General features: G+C 41.2%; 1 protein-coding gene across 1 annotated transcript in view; it reads right to left on the bottom strand.

Annotated features, from left to right (window-relative positions):
- The window catches only part of LOC136879362 (E3 ubiquitin-protein ligase TTC3), a 349,380-nt gene that overhangs the window by 195,989 nt on the left and 134,954 nt on the right, over positions 1-18,437 (bottom strand). The window contains exons 15-17 of the mRNA XM_068229092.1: positions 17,731-17,803; positions 2,289-2,407; positions 2,079-2,197 (exon numbers count right to left, since the gene is read on the bottom strand). Coding sequence (XP_068085193.1) covers positions 2,079-2,197; positions 2,289-2,407; positions 17,731-17,803 — 311 coding nt within the window. The remainder of the gene's footprint in view (positions 1-2,078; positions 2,198-2,288; positions 2,408-17,730; positions 17,804-18,437) is intronic.

Raw genomic sequence — 18,437 nt, 5'->3', positions numbered from 1 at the left:
TCCACTGACCAAAATAAAAAAAAATGTCGTGAAGAATGAATGGATGGACATGAACACAACAAAAACAAAACAAAACAAAAACAGTGGATCAGACTCAAAAAAGATTGTAAATAATAGTATTAGTGACCAAGGGACCACTTATAAAGCACAATGATGCTATTGGCACTTATCGGTAGTAAAGGAGAACCATGATATTTCTCAAGCTGCGGTACTAATCAAAGGTAGCGTAAACTCACGGTGTTCCAAACATTAAGGTACTACTCACAAGTATTGTACGTTGTAAAGGTAACGCAGACCTATGGTGTTTCTTACACAATGGCGCCACTCATAGCCAACGCAAACCAATGAGGTTCCTCACCTAGGTGTACTAATCACGGGCGCCGGTATTCCCGTGGTGTTCCTACAGAGTGGGTACTAATAATAATAATAATAATAATAATAATCGTATGGCCTCAGCTACCGTGTGCAGACATTTCAATTTGACGCCATCTGGCTGTCTGCTCGTCAATTTCGACGTTCCGTTTTACTCTAGGGGTACTAATCACTGGCAACGCAGACCTATGGTGTCGCTCGTATAGTGGTACTACTCACAGGCTACGCCCATACGCGTGGTGTCGCTCACACGGGGAAACTCACAGGAAACGCCCAGACCTGCGGCGTTGCACACATGGGCACGACTCACGGGTACTGGAAACCCACACTAAACCCCAATCGAGTGCTACGAATCACAAAACTATAGAGTACCTAACAGCGTGGTACTACTCGCAAGTAAAAGCGACCGATGGTGTTTCGCGCGTGATGGTACTAATCAAAAGTAGTTTCATGGTTCTAATACAATCATTCCTTGGTCACCCCTTTTAGTTGCCTCTCACGACAGGCAGGGGATACCGTGGATGTATTATTCGTCAGCCTCCCCCACCCACAGGGGGTGTGTGTTTCGTCCGCGAGAGGTATTTTATTTCCCTCAAGTCCGCCGGCAAGCCGGCGCCTGGGACGCGCCACGTGGGAGTATCACCTCTCCCCCTACTACGCCTGCGTAGCAGGTTCGTGGCCATGTATGCTTTCCTTCCTGACGCATTTCAACAAACCTACTTACCACCAGGCGAGTTGGCCGTGCGCGTAGAGGCGTGTGGCTGTGAGCTTGCATCCGGGAGATAGAAGGTTCGAATCCCACTATCGGCAGCCCTGAAGATGGTTTTCCGTGGTTTCCCATTTTCACACCAGGCAAATGCTGCTGGGGCTGCACCTTAATTAAGGCCACGGCTGCTTCCTTCCAACTCCTAGGCCTTTCCCATCCCATCGTCGCGACATAAAGCCCCCAGCAAAAAAAAAAAAAAAAAAAAAACTACTTACCAGCAGGTTAATGCCTAACCTCTCATAGCATGGGTATCACTGGCCTGTCTTTGTGATGTCAACATGCTTTCCTTGTCACCAAAGTTTCCAGGCCTCTCGCCCACCCAGAAGATTTGGGATGAGATTGGTGGCAACTTCAGCTAGTGGCAACTATGGCAGATTTCGAACGTTAGTTGCGCAAACTGCGGTAGCATCTTCCTCACGAGAACATCCGATGTCTGTATATCTCCAGGCCTAACCGTAACACGGCCCATCTTCGTGCTACGGGTAGTCCACCGCCATACTAAATGCATCCTGCAAGTGTTTTGAAACCCTGCTGTAACGGCTAGGAGTGGTACAATTTTTTACTTTATTCTAGCATGTCCTATGCCTGTTCCCCTTTGCATGCCCCTGCAATGACTACTTCATGGCGTGCAACTTCTTTCGCAAACAAGTGTATATATTTCTTGTCTTACATTGGTTCAATACACAATCTGAGCAGCTCAATTACATTAGGGAAGTGACGAGAAGCATTTCAGGCAATTCGCAGCAAATTTGATCATTTAAACTCGTTCAGGAAGTTAAGAAGAGCACCCTTTCATTGGTTAAGTTTAAATAAAACTTTTGAGTATTAACCAGCCAAGATTTCTTTGTGATAATGTTCTTCTTCGTTTCGTTCGTGCTTTTTAGCCATGCACTTTTTTGCATTTAGAAATGTACACGAGGTAGGTAAGTCTGAGGCTTACCTTCGTTTTCAGACATAAATTCCGTAACTCCATGGAACTGAGATACTTCTTCCTTCCATTTCTCCTCAATATCTTTTATTTTCTGTGGCCCCTCGCTGTTAATATATTCAAAAAAATACCTGTCAAAGAAAAAAAACACCATGGAATACTTAAAAATAAGCAGAAAACAACCTAAGTTATTAAAAATCTACATCTAAATAATTCACTTACGTGAAAACAAACTCCTTTTTATTCTTCAGTTCTTGGGTTTCACCAACATACTCGGGTGTTAAGAAGCTCTCCAAACTAGCAATATCACTACGACCGAAATATTCCGCATCTGGCAGAAACTGGAATAAAAATTGCAAACAAATCAAGAGCATGTAAGAGTCAGTGTTCAATGATTCACAGTGAATGAATGTGATGGGTACACTGTCATGTCCATGTTGAAATGTTTCATCACTACCACAGGATCACACTATGTACAAAAGTGTTTGTAAACGGATGATCCCTTGTTTATCTCCAAATTGTAGTTAACTGAGTACATATCACAAGTAAAGTTACCCCAAGTCTTACGATGGTCATTAGAATGATAAGCTTTAATTTTTTAGGTGTAATGAAGTATGCTATTCCATTACCCCATAAATTTTGTGTAAATCTCTACGGTATACTGTTCTGTTTACAATATTAAGCTAGTAAGTAAGTTTTTGCATGACTCAATCCACTGTAAACTGTAAGGTTAAGGCAAGGAAAATATTTTAAGTAAACTGTCAATTTGTACATGACTGTGTCGTGTTTTGTAAATTTTTTAGAGAAAATTTCTGAACTACTGTGTTGTAATTATTAGCACCACAGGCAACTTACTTTCTGTGAATTTAGTATCATTTCTATGCAACTGCTTTTACTTATTATGTTACAATATATTAGTCATGAAATCTTTGCTTGTTTTAAATGCATTTCTTTTTTACAGTATTTTTCTCTTACTACGAAATTTCTTGTAACATTTTGTTCTTGTATAATTGTTTGTAGTATTATTCCACCGTTAATTAATTTATGTTTTAATTTAATTTTGTTGTTATTATTATTATTATTATTATTATTATTATTATTATTATTATGACTGCCACAAGGACAAAGTATGTCGGCTACACAGTATTTTGTCTTCTAAGTAACTGTTGACTTTGCTAGTGTGCCAGGTAGAAGATTCACCAAAAGGCTCAGGAATAGATTTGCGAAACGGTTCTTCAGATGTTATATAGATGATTGCGGAGTATGGTCACTGAACCTCATATTGGGGCGATCGTGAAGTCGTGTCCGGCTGAGACCGAGAGAATCCCATAGCTGTACAAGAAATTTAGGGATTGTGCCACGAGCTCCGATCATGAGTCCATGGATGGAAATATTGTCTAGGTGATATTTATCTTTATAGTAGTTTACAGTTGGCTGGTAAATTGACTTCTTTTCGGCGTCCACCTCTTTGGCCTGGCCAATGTGCGACTCGAAGCGTATTGTGGGATGTAAGATTAGTCCTTGCTTGCTAGCTGGTTGAAAGGCTAACATGTCAATACGTCTGTTACTCCCGTCGGTAGCTAGGCCAGAGACCTCTTCGTGCACCGTGAAACCGTGATCCCTCAGCGAGGTCGCAATCATGTGTCGTATTGTATGATGGCGGGAATTTCTCAATACCTCCCCGTGAGGGCAGGCTCCCAGGACATGGGCAAGAGTTTCGTGCTCTCTGTGGCAATGCCGACAGAGAGTGTTGTCCTGGGACCTTCCTGGCACGGAGCGAACGGCGCACACATTCGCTGTCATCTTGATGGCCTCTCTCCATTCCGCACAGGATAAGCCTCGGAGATCTCTTATCCATTTGTTCGCTGGCGTGTATTCCTGGAAGAGTCCAACGCCCTTTCCTTTGTGCGGCAACTTCGTCCATGACTGAGCTTCTCTGTCTCGTAGTATCTGTCGGACCTTCCTTACATTGGGAAGATGGCTATTTTTGGACATAACTCGATCATTTATTTCTATGCCTAGATCTTGCAAATAAAATGTACGTTCTTGTTCCAAGTTTCTAGTTGCATTAATGTAGCCGTTATTTGCAAGTGATAATTTATTACAGATGTTAATATGCTGTAGTTTGGCTTCCCAAGTGGCGCGAAACAAACCGAGGCCTTTATACTTCCTTTCGGAGTATACCATGTGATCCGGAACGTCCGCTGGTAGTTGTAATAATTCTTTAGTTCCACTCTTTAATATTTTATCCGCATCTGATAGAAAAGATTGAGGTATCTTGTTTAGGGGAGTAACTTGGAGTGGATAAATAAGAGTAGGTGATATTGAACTGCTTAAAATTGAAAATTTCTGGTCAGATTGCAGCAATGGTGAGCTAACAAGGGTGTCAATCTTGTTTCACGTCTTTTCAAGTACGGCTTGTGGATCCAGTTTAATTTCATTGATGAAATTCACACCTAAGTAACGAATCGCACTTCCGTTGCACTGTGATTTAATTTCACAGTCGTCATTAATGACGATATTCTCCTCCGTTAGCCAACCTTTCTTGATAGAAAGACAAGCTGATTTTGAAGCGCTGATGTCCAGGCCGAGTTCCTTAAATCTTTCTATGGCGATCCTGGCTAGTTCGGCAGCAGATTCAGTGTTTTTCCCAAATATTACCGTATTGTCGGCGAAACACATTATAGTGAGGTTAGGCTCCTCGTTTGCAATCGAGTAACCGTAATTCCTTGCTAAAGAATCTTCAGAAAGTTCTTCCACAATATGATTGGTAGCGATGTTAAATAATGCCGGTGACAAAGGGGAGCCTTGAAGCACACCGCGATTAATTTTGATGGGTTTTTTTCCCTGTTTTCTTGTCTGTATCTGTGTTAAGTTTCCCTCTTGTAGAGCAATTATCAGCCTCGTCAGTTTTTTGGGAACTCCGACCGACTCCAGTGTGCTCTGGAGGTGCGCATGTCCAACGTTATCAAAAGCTTTGCGAACGTCGAGAAATATAATGCATGCATCGTTCTTTTCTTGCCTAGTGTGCTGTAAAGCGGCTTCCAAAATTGAGGTATTTATGTAAGTACCGGGTGTATTGGTGAAACCCCTTTGATTATCATGAAACCCAATGTAGTCACATGTTATAATTCTCATGTTAGGCCCGTATTTAAATGTACACTGACTAACAGAGCAAATGCAACACCAAAAAGGAGTGGTTCAAAAGGGATGAAAGTTGGGGAAAAAACAGAGACGGCACGGACGAATAATTGATGTTTATTTCAAACCGATATGCAGGTTGCACAATGCGCACGGCATCGACTCAGTAGGATGTAGGACCACCGCGAGCGGCGATGCACGCAGAAACACGTCGAGGTACAGAGTCAATAAGAGTGCGGATGGTGTCCTGAGGGATGGTTCTCCATTCTCTGTCAACCATTTGCCACAGTTGGTCGTCCGTACGAGGCTGGGGCAGAGTTTGCAAACGGCGTCCAATGAGATCCCACACGTGTTCGATTGGTGAGAGATCCGGAGAGTACGCTGGCCACGGAAGCATCTGTACACCTCGTAGAGCCTGTTGGGAGGTGCGAGCAGTGAGTGGGCGGGCATTATCCTGCTGAAACAGAGCATTGGGCAGCCCCTGAAGGTACGGGAGTGCCACCGGCCGCAGCACATGCTGCACGTAGCGGTGGGCATTTAACGTGCCTTGAATACGCACTAGAGGTGACGTGGAATCATACACAATAGCGCCCCAAACCATGATGCCGCGTTGTCTAGCAGTAGGGCGCTCCACAGTTACTGCCGGATTTGACCTTTCTCCACGCCGACGCCACACTCGTCTGCGGTGACTATCACTGACAGAACAGAAGCGTGACTCATCGGAGAACACGACGTTCCGCCATTCCCTCATCCAAGTCGCTCTAGCCCGGCACCATGCCAGGCGTGCACGTCTATGCTGTGGAGTCAATGGTAGTCTTCTGAGCGGACGCCGGGAGTGCAGGCCTCCTTCAACCAATCGACGGGAAATTGTTCTGGTCGATATTGGAACAGCCAGGGTGTCTTGCACATGCTGAAGAATGGCGGTTGACGTGGCGTGCAGGGCTGCCACCGCTTGGCGGCGGATGCGCCGATCCTCGCGTGCTGACGTCACTCGGGCTGCGCCTGGACCCCTCACACGTGCCACATGTCCCTGCGCCAACCATCTTCGCCACAGGCGCTGCACCGTGGATACATCCCTATGGGTATCGGCTGCGATTTGACGAAGCGACCAACCTGCCCTTCTCAGCCCGATCACCATACCCCTCGTAAAGTCGTCGGTCTGCTGGAAATGCCTCCGTTGACGGCGGCCTGGCATTCTTAGCTATACACGTGTCCTGTGGCACACGACAACACGTTCTACAATGACTGTCGGCTGAGAAATCACGGTACGAAGTGGGCCATTCGCCAACGCCGTGTCCCATTTATCGTTCGCTACGTGCGCAGCACAGCGGCGCATTTCACATCATGAGCATACCTCAGTGACGTCAGTCTACCCTGCAATTGGCATAAAGTTCTGACCACTCCTTCTTGGTGTTGCATTTGCTCTGTCAGTCAGTGTACGTATATACAAAGTATGTTACAAGTGTAAGTGAATACTGCCAAAAGGACATTCGAACACCTGCATATAGGCATATATTAGGTGGTGGTTGTTTTTTTTTTTCCCCCCTAGTGGTTTAACATCGCACTAACACACTGAAGGTTTTCGGTGACACAAGGGTTAGGAGAAAGGAAGCAGCTGGGGCCGCATTACAGACCCAGCATCTGTTGTGTGAAAATGGAACACCATGGAAAACATCTTCAGGGCTGTCGATAGTGTGATTCGAACCCACCATTTCACAAATGCAAGCTCAAAACTATGTGCCCCAACCGTATTCTCTGTATATTTGTTAACTGGGAGACGAAAGTCTGGCACTGCCTGTCCTCTGCTCCTAATTGCTGTAATAAATAGAGACAGTGCTGATCACTGATTTCTGTAGCATGTATTAAAGTGTTAGGAAGTTCCTTGACTACTATCGATTATTTCACGTAACTATTTTTTCTTTGGTGGATATCTTTTCTGGTACGAGTGTGGTTTGTTTACAGGAGTAGCATTAATTCTGGACACTTTTTAGTGATTCATTGAATACTGTATTCAGAAGTTTATTTTAGTTTAAATACACATTGTAATTTACTACAAATTTTCAGGAACATGCCCTAATGTCCGCTGTTTGAAAATTTAAGTTAAACTATAAAAATGTAATTCAAAATTTAATAAAATAAACAAAATACTCACAACACAACAATTTCAGAAAATTACAAATCTCAGTATTTCGTGGGATATCCTTTTAATTTAATCACATATCCAAACACAAAAAATCTAGGCTCCTACTTGGAAAAGAAATTGTCCAGCATTGACTGTTTCAGGTTTTTACTGTTTTCTTGAAGTATAAACCTCTCCATTTACCACATTGCCTTCCATGTGATCTGAAGCACATTGGCTGAACCTTCCATAAACTGCCTCAGTTTTCCAAGGCAGATGTTTGCCTCACTGCAAGATGGACTTGGGGGGATTATTATTATATTATTATTATTATTATTATTAAATCTCCTCATATCCTGGCTGAACGTCCTTGCAGATCTCATCGATGGTCTGCTCCTCGCAAGTGATTACCAAATCATCAATGGCAGTGAAGTCGTTGAAACTACTGGTAATCTCCATCTTCTCCTGTATGGTTTTCCAGCACCCTGGCTCTTCATCACCAACTTCCACAACAATGCTGTTCGTACCACCATCAAAGCTTGCTTTCTTGAAGCAATTTGCTATTATTACAGGCTCCACTGAATCCCATGATGAGGCAATGAAATGCATTTTGTCCAAATGAGATGGTTTGTAGGTGGGTTTGCCTGCTTCCATGCGTAGCAGCACGCGCCGCACAACTGATTTTCGGTACCTCTGCTTCAATATCTTGATTCCTTGGTCCATGGGCTGTAGTACCGATGTAGTATTTCAAGGTAACTAGAATATAAGGTAGGCTACTCCGGCGGTTGAAGCTTCCATTGGCTGGAGCGCTCTGACGTCACGCAGTATGAACGATAGCGAGTAAGGAACACAATCGCAGCACAGCAAGCCTGTGAATTCTCGTGCCTGTGAAACATCATCTCAATCTTTCATCAAATAATAGTCTGGTTTAGTCCGATTCGATAAGTAACGGCACTTCCAATAGATTTAAAAACGTGAAAATGCATTAAATTTCGTCACATGCTGAGCAGGTAGAACATCAACTATCAAATACATGACATATAATATGATAAGAAATAAAATATTGCCATGCAACTCAAAATAATTAATTTATTTCCTGATGAAGTAAATATTTAGATTAAATGGCATAGGAAAATATGCATCATATCGACATCTTTATGGAATTATATTAAATTATTAAAATGTACGTGTCAGGAGACTTAATTACTTGAATAACCAGCCCAAAGCTTAGCCTTCTTATTGGCATATTTTCTCAGTGCTAGCTCCTTACTCTTTGCATTAAAATACCATATCCTAATAAATGTCCTGGTCCTTACGTAGAGACAAATTATTTTTTCATGGAATGCTGGAAATTTTGACTTAATAATAGAAGTTTTTCACTTTTTGGCATCTGGATACAGTCTTACCGTGAAACACACCAAATGAAATTTCGAACTGGGCTATATTTTTTAACCACTCATGACTGGGATGTGTGAGGCCCCCTTTTGAAATAACCGAGATCCAGTAACAGGTCTCTTCTTGCACGACATTTTTGTCTCTTTCTTCGTATTTACTGTATATTGGATCACGGATACTGTATTACTTCACGAGCTTCGAAATATATTCAGAAATTTAAGTCATTAGCACATAATAATGTTAATGTTATTGGATTTTACGTCCAACTAACTATGTTTTTGAGCACCTTCACCACCGGACTGAGACAGGATCGAACCTGCCAAGTTGGGCTAAGAAGGCCAGCAATCCACCATTTGAGTTGCTACTCAGCCCGGCTATTAGCACATAACAATAATTATAAAAAATATGATTTTCATTCAGTCATTTATATCTGACACCTTTCTACCATACGAGCTGTAATAATGGAGATATTCAAGAGTTTATTACAAAGTGTTTCAATAACCAAGCATTGCTGACGAAGTATTATTATGCCATCACAGTAACAAACTAACTGGCTATGATGGTTGTTGTCGTTATTGTCTTTATAATATGCGAAATAATAAAATGTTATTTGTGTTACGTCTCACTAACATTTACGGTTTCTGAGACTCGAGGTGCTGTAATTTTTTCCCACAGGAGTTCTTTTACGTGCCGACAATTTATAGCGCCACACACGTTCCCATAATATGTTGACTGCATTTTAATCAGTCCAGTGGTTCTACTTCAGATACTGACAACATGAACACTTCACGTTGTAAACCACTATAAAATTACTATATATCCGTCATCCGATATAAAGTAACTTTCTTGGCTTACGCTGCGCGAACCATCAACGATACACCCCAAGTGTAAGCGTACGAAATGTAGAGCACAGAATCCTCTACAAAAAAAAAAGTCCGCGATGGCACATACCTATTTCCAACCGGCTGCCCTCTAGAAGCGATTTTATGCTACAGTCCGCAGTAAAAAATGTAACTCCTTAAAATTAAATAAATATTTCGATATTATCCTCGAGTTCCTCATCAAAATAAATTGTCTGACCTCCTCCAGTATTTTATAAGGATTACAATAACCTTGTCATGACATTATTTGCATGAATAGTTCAGAAGTTATGACCATTTTAGACTGTAGTGGTAATACGTGTCAGCAGGATGGGCGACCGCTGTCTCATACCACATGACGTCACGCAGAAGGCGGACAGGGAGATAAACAAGTGAGCGCGATGCGGGAAGTGACCCCTGTGGTAGTATTTAGTGGAAAAAATTCTACCTTGATGTTCCTTAAATTGGGCCACTCCTTGGGATGAGCAGAGCAGTGGTCCATAAACACCACAATCTTCCTGTTCTGGCCCATCATTTTGGCATCTAATACCTGCATATACTCTTCAAACAGGGAACTTGTCTTCCAAGCTGACTTGTTGCTGGTGTACTTGCACGGTAGTCCTGACATTTTTGAAACAACGTGGCTTCCTAGACTCAGTAGAGGTAGTTTTTCAGTTCCTTCCATATTAGCACCAACCAATACCGTAACTCACACTTTACTTAATTTTCTCCCGTGGCAAGATTCTCCCTTCAAAACTAGAGACTTATCCAGGATAGGCTGGTTGAAAAGTGCGAATTCATCAAGATTAAAAATGCTGCAAGGTTTGTAACTGCTTATTTTAGCAGGCAGAAAAGTTTCCTTCTACACTCCCCTTTCCTCCGCATATACGCTCTGTACTTCACCACAAATCGTTTTGTAAACTATGCCGGCTTTGTTTTTAAAGCAGTCCAGCCACCCGTTCGACGCAGTAAAAGGTACCTTTAATTTTCATGCAATTTCTTCGGCTTTCTCCTTCACAATCGTCCCGTTCAAAGGTATGTTTAACCCTTTGGCACTCAGCCTATATGCAGGTGTTTGTTCGAAGACACTCAGACTAATTTCTGTCATTTTCCGAACCAATTTACAAAAAATCAACACGCAAACAGTTTAACACACATTAAAATAAAATAAATCACACTAATACAGGAAACTATGAGCATTTCAGAAATGAATATACCTAGGACGTATTGTTAGTGGTAAAGCCAAAAAAAATTATTAAATTTTGAAAATAAATTTTAAAAAATAATTTTTGGTTTTCAATGACTGAAAAACCAGACATTACTGCGTCTTTCTTCTTTACTCTTGGATGTGAAAGAAAGAACATTTAATTCTATATAATTTGATATCAGTATTATGTGTATGCTGCAATTCACTCATGAAGCATGGCAAACAAGTTATTCAGTGTACATGCAACGGTCATCGGTCAGGTCCTCGCGGTCCGATGCACGGTGAGCAGCTGTGACTGTCATTTCCCACATAATGCGAATTACTTTCTGCAAAAGAAGGTCATTATTACTGTCTAAATCATCTGAAAATTCAAGGATATTGGCCTCATTCGGCCTTGAATATGGCCTAGCCATTTGACGCAAGCACGTGCAACAACGGAGTTATGAAAAGGAGTAAAATTATTATACTGTAGTTTGCAAAGTACAGCGAACACACGATATACCAAAGAAACAAAATAAACTCTAAACTAAACTCATAGCAAGATGATATTGTTGTGTTCATAAGCCAACCAAAACAGATCTACGCAATAACAACTTCAAATAACCACAACATAAACATTCACGGTCAACATATTTCATTTGTCGAAAATAAAAATATTTTGTACGGCTGGTGGATATATCTGTAGAGTAAAACGCAAATTCAACGCTTTAAACTACCATCACGATTAACTGTTATGATTCAACAGCCACGCAAATGACCAAAATCCCTAAATAGGACAGAGCTGATGTATCGGCGCCGTGAGTTTTCTCGCCATAACCTCTCGTGTCGATAGATCGGCGCGCTGAGTGTGAAAGGGTTAAACTTCGCTGCTGTTTAAACCATATTAGCAGAGCTTGTTCTACTTCATCATACTTTCAGGATTTAACTTTCTTCTAATTTGCTGCAAAAGCCAAGATCTCTTCTTTCTAAGCTATAATGCCTTTCAAGGTAGACAGCGGCATCCCCAGCCCCTTCGCCAAATAACACGCGAAAGTAGAGATGACTCCACTTTCCTTATAATCTCCACTGTGTCTTTAATTGTTAGTGCCTTTCACTTGATCTCTTTCCTCTGAGTTTCGCTCATTTTCACTTAAAATGTTTGTACGTTGATATTACAAGTACAACTAACTTCACCGACTCCTATTCACACTAATTACAATGCTACACTATGCTTGTATTGGTATTCCTGATGGTACTACAATAGTGCCGACAACTGTAAGTTTTGTTATTCTTGTATGTTTAACCTTTTTAGTGGGCTCTGTGGTGGTAGCCAGTCTGTTGACTTTTGTGAAGTACGCGCGCAAGTAACGTCTTGTAGTAGCGTATCAAGATACTGTTATTATTGAAAGAGAGTGTGCTGTAATAACTGACAGCTTGTATACAACGGAATAAACATTATGCATAAATATAAGTCAGCCTTAGCTAAGCAACGAATTGCTGAACTTTTTATAGTAAAGAGCTAGGGATCAGCTATTATCGAACAGGAGTCTCCACTGAAGAAATCGGGGACAAAAGGTCATGAAATGTCATCAGAATCAGATTGTTGTCATCAGGAAAGTGCCGCATCAACTTCAGGCCATGTAAGTCCTGCACCTATACCCAACAATCATGACATGACAAAGTTATTTCGTTGAATTCAAACAATTTCTCACTTTAATAATGCTTTGTTTGCCAGTCTGCACACAGCAGATATGGGCATGGCATCTGCTGAACTGCTTTAATAGGCAATGATGTCATTGTCATGTTTCTGTTCAATCAAATATGCTTGTTCTTTGCAATTACGCATACATGGGATGGGCCAAAAGCCCCCTTCACCCGATATGTTTATACAGACTCAAGCTGTAAGATCTACCACATTTCTGAATAATTCTGAATAAATTGATAAAACCTGTTACAGACTAATATTTCAGTACTCGACTGTCATTGAGCACCATTCCCCATAATTTCGACTCAGCAAAGGTTGCATTGTGAAAAACAAAATGCAGGTGAATCATTTTCCGTTCTTTGGAGAAGGAGAAGAAGAAGAGACAAGCTTCTAGAGTTACCAGTATTCATAAAGAAGCTACTAAGAAAGGAAGGGAAGGAAAAACATATGGCTCTGATGACTTTTAGGTAATGAACCGGAAAGAAAACATCACTTGAACTTTGCTTTAATTTTCCCGCCAATTGTAATTTTTACACTTAAATCCCATTTTTCTCCCATAATATTCAGCCAACTGTAAAAAAATTTGCATGGTACTGTATATGTATCACAGCTATATTAACAAACCTGCATATGGAATTTTCAATTGCAGAATTTTTTCAAGTAGTAGAGATTTTTTAGTCCAAAATTTAGAACGTAAAAATTACACAAACTTTAGTACGATATATCTCCTATAAATTATGTACAGAAAAATTTATGCATAGTGCTTTTAAAGAAGTATTATCTACCTAATTACGAATTTACATCAACATGTCCGGTCTATCGTGGCCCCAGTTCCAAAAAATTCTGAAGGAATGTCTTCTCTTTTTTTTGTTGAGTGTTGCTAGGATATTCTCTGATGCTCTGGTGTTGGGTAGGGTCAAGTGTGTTCTGAAGTCTTCAATGAGGAAGGATTCTTGCGCTAGGAGGTAGACAAATCTTGATCTTGTTGTCTTGGATACTCCAACCGCTCTTTTTATGTATAGAGCTTTTACTCTTTCTAGAGAGGATAGGTTCTTTTCTGTGAGGTACGGCCATATGATTTCTATCCCATATGTTACTTTCTCTGTTACATGCTTTGTAAGGCATTTGGCACTTGTTTGCAGAGTAATGCCAAGGTACTTGAAGTCTTTTACTATGGCTACTTTCTGCCTCTTTATGAATATTTCTGCCAATGCTGGGATCTTTCCTCCTTGTCTAAATACCATCATTTTTGTTTTTGATGTATTAATTTCAAACTTATGTTTATAGCACCATTACTCCATGTCTTATCGCGTTTTGTAGTTTCGTGATGTCTCTTGATCCGATCACTATATCATCGGCGTAGGCGTACGATACGACGTCTTCCTTATGGGTTATTCTCAATATTTCTTCTGCTGCCAGGATGAAAAGTAATAGGCTAATTGGGTCACCCTGTAATATCCTGTTCGTTTGAAGTATCGGTTCTGAGAGTGATATATTGTCAGAGATTCTTATTTTGTTCCACTGTAGTATCGTTTTTATGGTTTTAGTCCACACATTGTTTCTGTTGAGGGCTTCTTCCAGCTTCTGGGTCACAAGTTCCCGATTGATGAGGTCGAATGCTTTTGTGAAGTCTATAAACGCTACGTAAAACTTTTCTCTTTTTTCAAGGACTTCCCATATGTTATTGAGTAGTAATTGTATGGCATTAATAGCTGATCTTCCTTTCCTGAATCCGAATTGATTTTCTGGTATATACTCATCTATTTCTTCTCTGACTCTCGCCACGATTGTTATCGTGAATATCTTGAACGGTACGTTCTCCAGAGCGATGCCTCTGTACATGTTTGTGTCATATGGGTCACCATTTCCTTTATAGAGTACTTTAACAGTTGAATATCTCCATCTCTCTCTCAATGCATTTATTGTACAAGTTTGTCCATGTAGGCAGTAGGAGATGAGCAGTGTCTTTTATGTACTCACTGTATATGTTGTCTGGTCCTGCAGTTTTGTCTTTCTTTGTGCTTGAGATGATGGTTTGGACTTCATTTGTTTTCAACGGAGTCCATTCTGTTGGCGCTAGTGTATTGGTTCCTTGATAATTTTCTGGGATGTTTGTTATTCCTTCTTTGATGAGTATATTGCCAAAGTGTGTCATCCATTCTTCCATGTTTATATAGTGTGTCTGTGTTCGCTTCCTGGAACGTAGAGAGAGATATGGGTCTTTCTTTGCCTCTTCTACTATTCTTTTACCTTAATGCAACCGATCAATGGACCAAGAATATCACACTTCTTAGGCAGGAAAAACTTCTTAACCGAGTTTCACTGTAGTTCAATGTAAAAATCAGGCACAATTCAACATCATCAGAACTACCACCATTGAAACTTTCATCATTGTCGCCTTCCGTCACATAGTTGTCCTCCCTACGATCAACAGAATTTGAAAGTCCACATTTCTTGAAACTTTTTCTCAGCAAATCAGAGATGTGATCCCATGCAGTCTTTATACATTTGCATAGAAGTTCCATTTCGGGCCGTTTCACTCGTCCAGTTGGTGTCTGTGATCGCCGGTAGACATCATCCACTTGGTGTAGAGCTGTCTCATAGCAGCTTTGAAAGGCCGGTTCACACTCACACATCCAATGGCTGTAGCACAGTGGGCAGTCCACCTGGAATTATTGCCAGATCAATTCTTCCTTTACTTATCAATTCCTTTATGGTATCCATAATATGTCTGCGATTACTGTTGAGCACAAGCAGGCTCTTCTTCTGCAATAAAGCTCCCAGGTGATGTTATCAAACACACTTCCAGTCCTAAGTTCACTGTCCATCCAACCGGATTCTTGGGTTTGAACGAATATACCAGACGGCAAATTTTCTTTTGGAAGTATTTTTCTTTTCAGAACTACATACAGAGGAAGATGAGTTCCATTAGCTAACATGCATAACATTACTGTGCAACACTGCTTTTCGTTACCACCTGTCAGTAATCCCCAACTTGTGTGTGATAGTCCTTTTGGGGGGGCAGCATTATCACCTGAGACAAGGGCCTTCACTTTACTCACCAATTCTGGTACACGGCTGGTGGCTGGGCGTGGATTTCCCCTCTGGAATAAAGCCATCAATCGGCCTTTGCCTTTTTTATTCAATACAGCACTGATCCCAATCTTTGTTATCAAGAAATCACGCTTCTTGCACATTCCTTGGATTGCAGAACAGCTATATTTAGCATTAGAAAGGGCTGTTACGTAGCCCTCCCAGTAAGGATCAATCCTCTTCGGCATCATTGCAGCAAATCTCACGAAACTCTCCACATACATTCTCAGTACTGACATGAATCATCACTCCCAGTTTTGACGTTCTCAAATTGATAACAGCATCCTTCAACGACCTTCTGTATACCAAGAAAAGGTAGTTCTAAGAGCAAGCAGATTTTTTCAATTGTGATCCTAGTAGGTCATTTGTTTACTTTGTGAGACAGAGGTCTCGTATACAGATCACTCAACTCCAGCTGGTTAAACAATTGTGGATTCACTGCTTCTGCGGCTGCTAATAAATCCATCAACTTTCTTGTCATCGAAACTTGCAGAAGCTTCTGAGTCAGGTAAAAATGGTAGGAGGTGAAAGTATTGGAATTTCTGGTCTATGAGGGACAGATCTCATCGCCAACTTTAAATTCGCTCAACAACACTGTCCTTGTTTTTCTTATTAAATCCAGCAATGTTGCACAGGCAAAATTAACAGTCATTGGTATGGTCCGGGAACTTGCGCCCAATCATCCTTGCGCCAAATGGAAGGGCCATACGTTTCCGATGGCTCCAATGTCATAGGTTTTCAAGCCATGTTTTACAAATTACGTGAGGAGCTTACACCTTGTCCATGTCTCCTAATTTTACTTTAAAATACATTATAATATAAAAGTTTCACCAATGCAGTTACTGCCACTTCATTAACAACCACACACGTAACAGAATGAGTTTGGCTTATTCACGCATTATCTTCTAATTCCCAACACACTCGCCATTATCATAATGCAACATAAACAACGTCCGACTCCTTGGCTGAATGTTTAGCGCTGAGGCCTTCGATTCAGAGGGTCCTGGGTTTGATTCCCAGTTGGGCCGGGGATTTTAATTGTATGAGATTAATTCTTCTGGCTTGGGGACTGGGTGTTTGTATATGTCCCAACACACTGAATGAATGAAAACCTACAACGTGTTTTCCAGTCAATGACCGGGTCAGGGACGGGATGAATGAAGCTCCCAACTTGCGGCGAGGATATGAATTGTGCCGGCTGCCGAGGCCCGTCGCACTCCTCTGGGGCAATGGTTAATGACTGACAGATGAAATGAAATGATTGTGGAGAGTGTTACTGGAATGAAAGATGACAGGGAAAACTGGAGTACCCGGAGGAAATCCTGTGCCGCCTCCACTTTGTCCAGCACAAATCTTACATGGAGTGACCGGGATTTGAACCGCGGTATCCAGCGGTGAGAGGACGGTCCACTGCCGCCTGAGCCACGGAGACATATGTCCCAACACACTCTCCTCTTCATATTCAGACAACTCTACCAACCACCACAGAAACACGCAACAGTGATTACATCCTTCCACATAGGCCCGGCATCAGGAAGGGTATTTGGCCGTAAAACAGGACTACATCCATATGCGCGACTCCATTCACATCCGCCACCCTACAGGTATGGGAAAAGCGGTAGACGAAGAAGAACACAATACAAACAACAGCCCAGACTTGCTCACACTCACGACAAATTGACACTTGAATAAACCGCAACTCTGCATTTCGGGCAGTACTTCTACAAAAGGCCTCTGATATAAACAGAGTTCAATGGAGGGGACATATTCGGTGGAGGAGGTTGGGCTAACAAATACGCATAACCTAACAAAGCAAACTGCAACCACAATGACATTTTCAGACAGTAAATGGTGATCAACACTGAACTACATGTGATACAAAAAAAGTGACATATATGAAATCAGGATACCTTATTTAGCCAAAATCACTTATCACATCCTTTGCTGAGTAGTGTAATTTATTCTCAACTGCACGCTATATGCTGACCCGATTTGGGGCTGATGCAAATTTGACTCTCACTTCTAACTAGGGTTTTTTAAAAGTATTATTTTAAATCATTGAACTTTTATAGAACTTAGTATAAAAGGGGTATATAAGCATGAAAAGGTTAGGAAATAGTGCACAAGGCTATATTTGAGAAGAAACATCCAGAAACATAACTTACAGTAGTATCGGGTGCAAAGCCAAAATTTATTTTCCTCAGAGCATCCAATTTCTGAAGCCTTTTAACTCGATCACTGAAAACAAAAGACATTACAATTATGAATCAAATCATCTTTCACAGCAAGGCAAGAAAAAACTGGAGAAATAAATGTTAAAAACACAGAGGGCTACAGCAGTCAACTTATTCAATTCGACATCTTACACAATTTTAGTTGCAAGAAAAATAACGGTTAATTCAAGACGTATACATCCCTTTTAAATGCCAACATAGTCTTTAGAGACTCCAGGATAACAGAATGTTGTCCCGAAATGAGTTTCTTAAAGGTAATAGTAAATCTATCACCTAGCCTGGAGCTGTTGCATTCATATACACAGAGACAAAAGCAAGAAAATCTTTCAGATAATGATTCTTTTTCTTAAAAAATTCTAAATTTAGACAGACCGATGTTCAGAAAACAAAACTTCCAAATTACCTCTTACTCCACTGACCTGGCACTATACTATTTATCCTATTATGTGTTCCTTTCGATGTTCCTATCTTTCTATTTAGGACTTGATTTTTTGGCATAGCTCACATTACAAGAGTATGAATGCAGCCACACACACTCAGCACCTGTCATCTGTTTAACCCAGCAGTGGCCACATGGCCGGTGGCATCTGAGATTTCCCCTCACCCATTAAGCTTTGTTTTTTTTTTTTGTACAAAGC

The sequence above is a fragment of the Anabrus simplex genome, chromosome 8 (assembly GCF_040414725.1).
Source record: "Anabrus simplex isolate iqAnaSimp1 chromosome 8, ASM4041472v1, whole genome shotgun sequence".
NCBI classification, from domain to species: Eukaryota; Metazoa; Arthropoda; class Insecta; order Orthoptera; family Tettigoniidae; genus Anabrus; species Anabrus simplex.
Note: the sequence above shows the minus strand (reverse complement) of the source record. Positions and strands in the feature narration are given on the sequence as shown.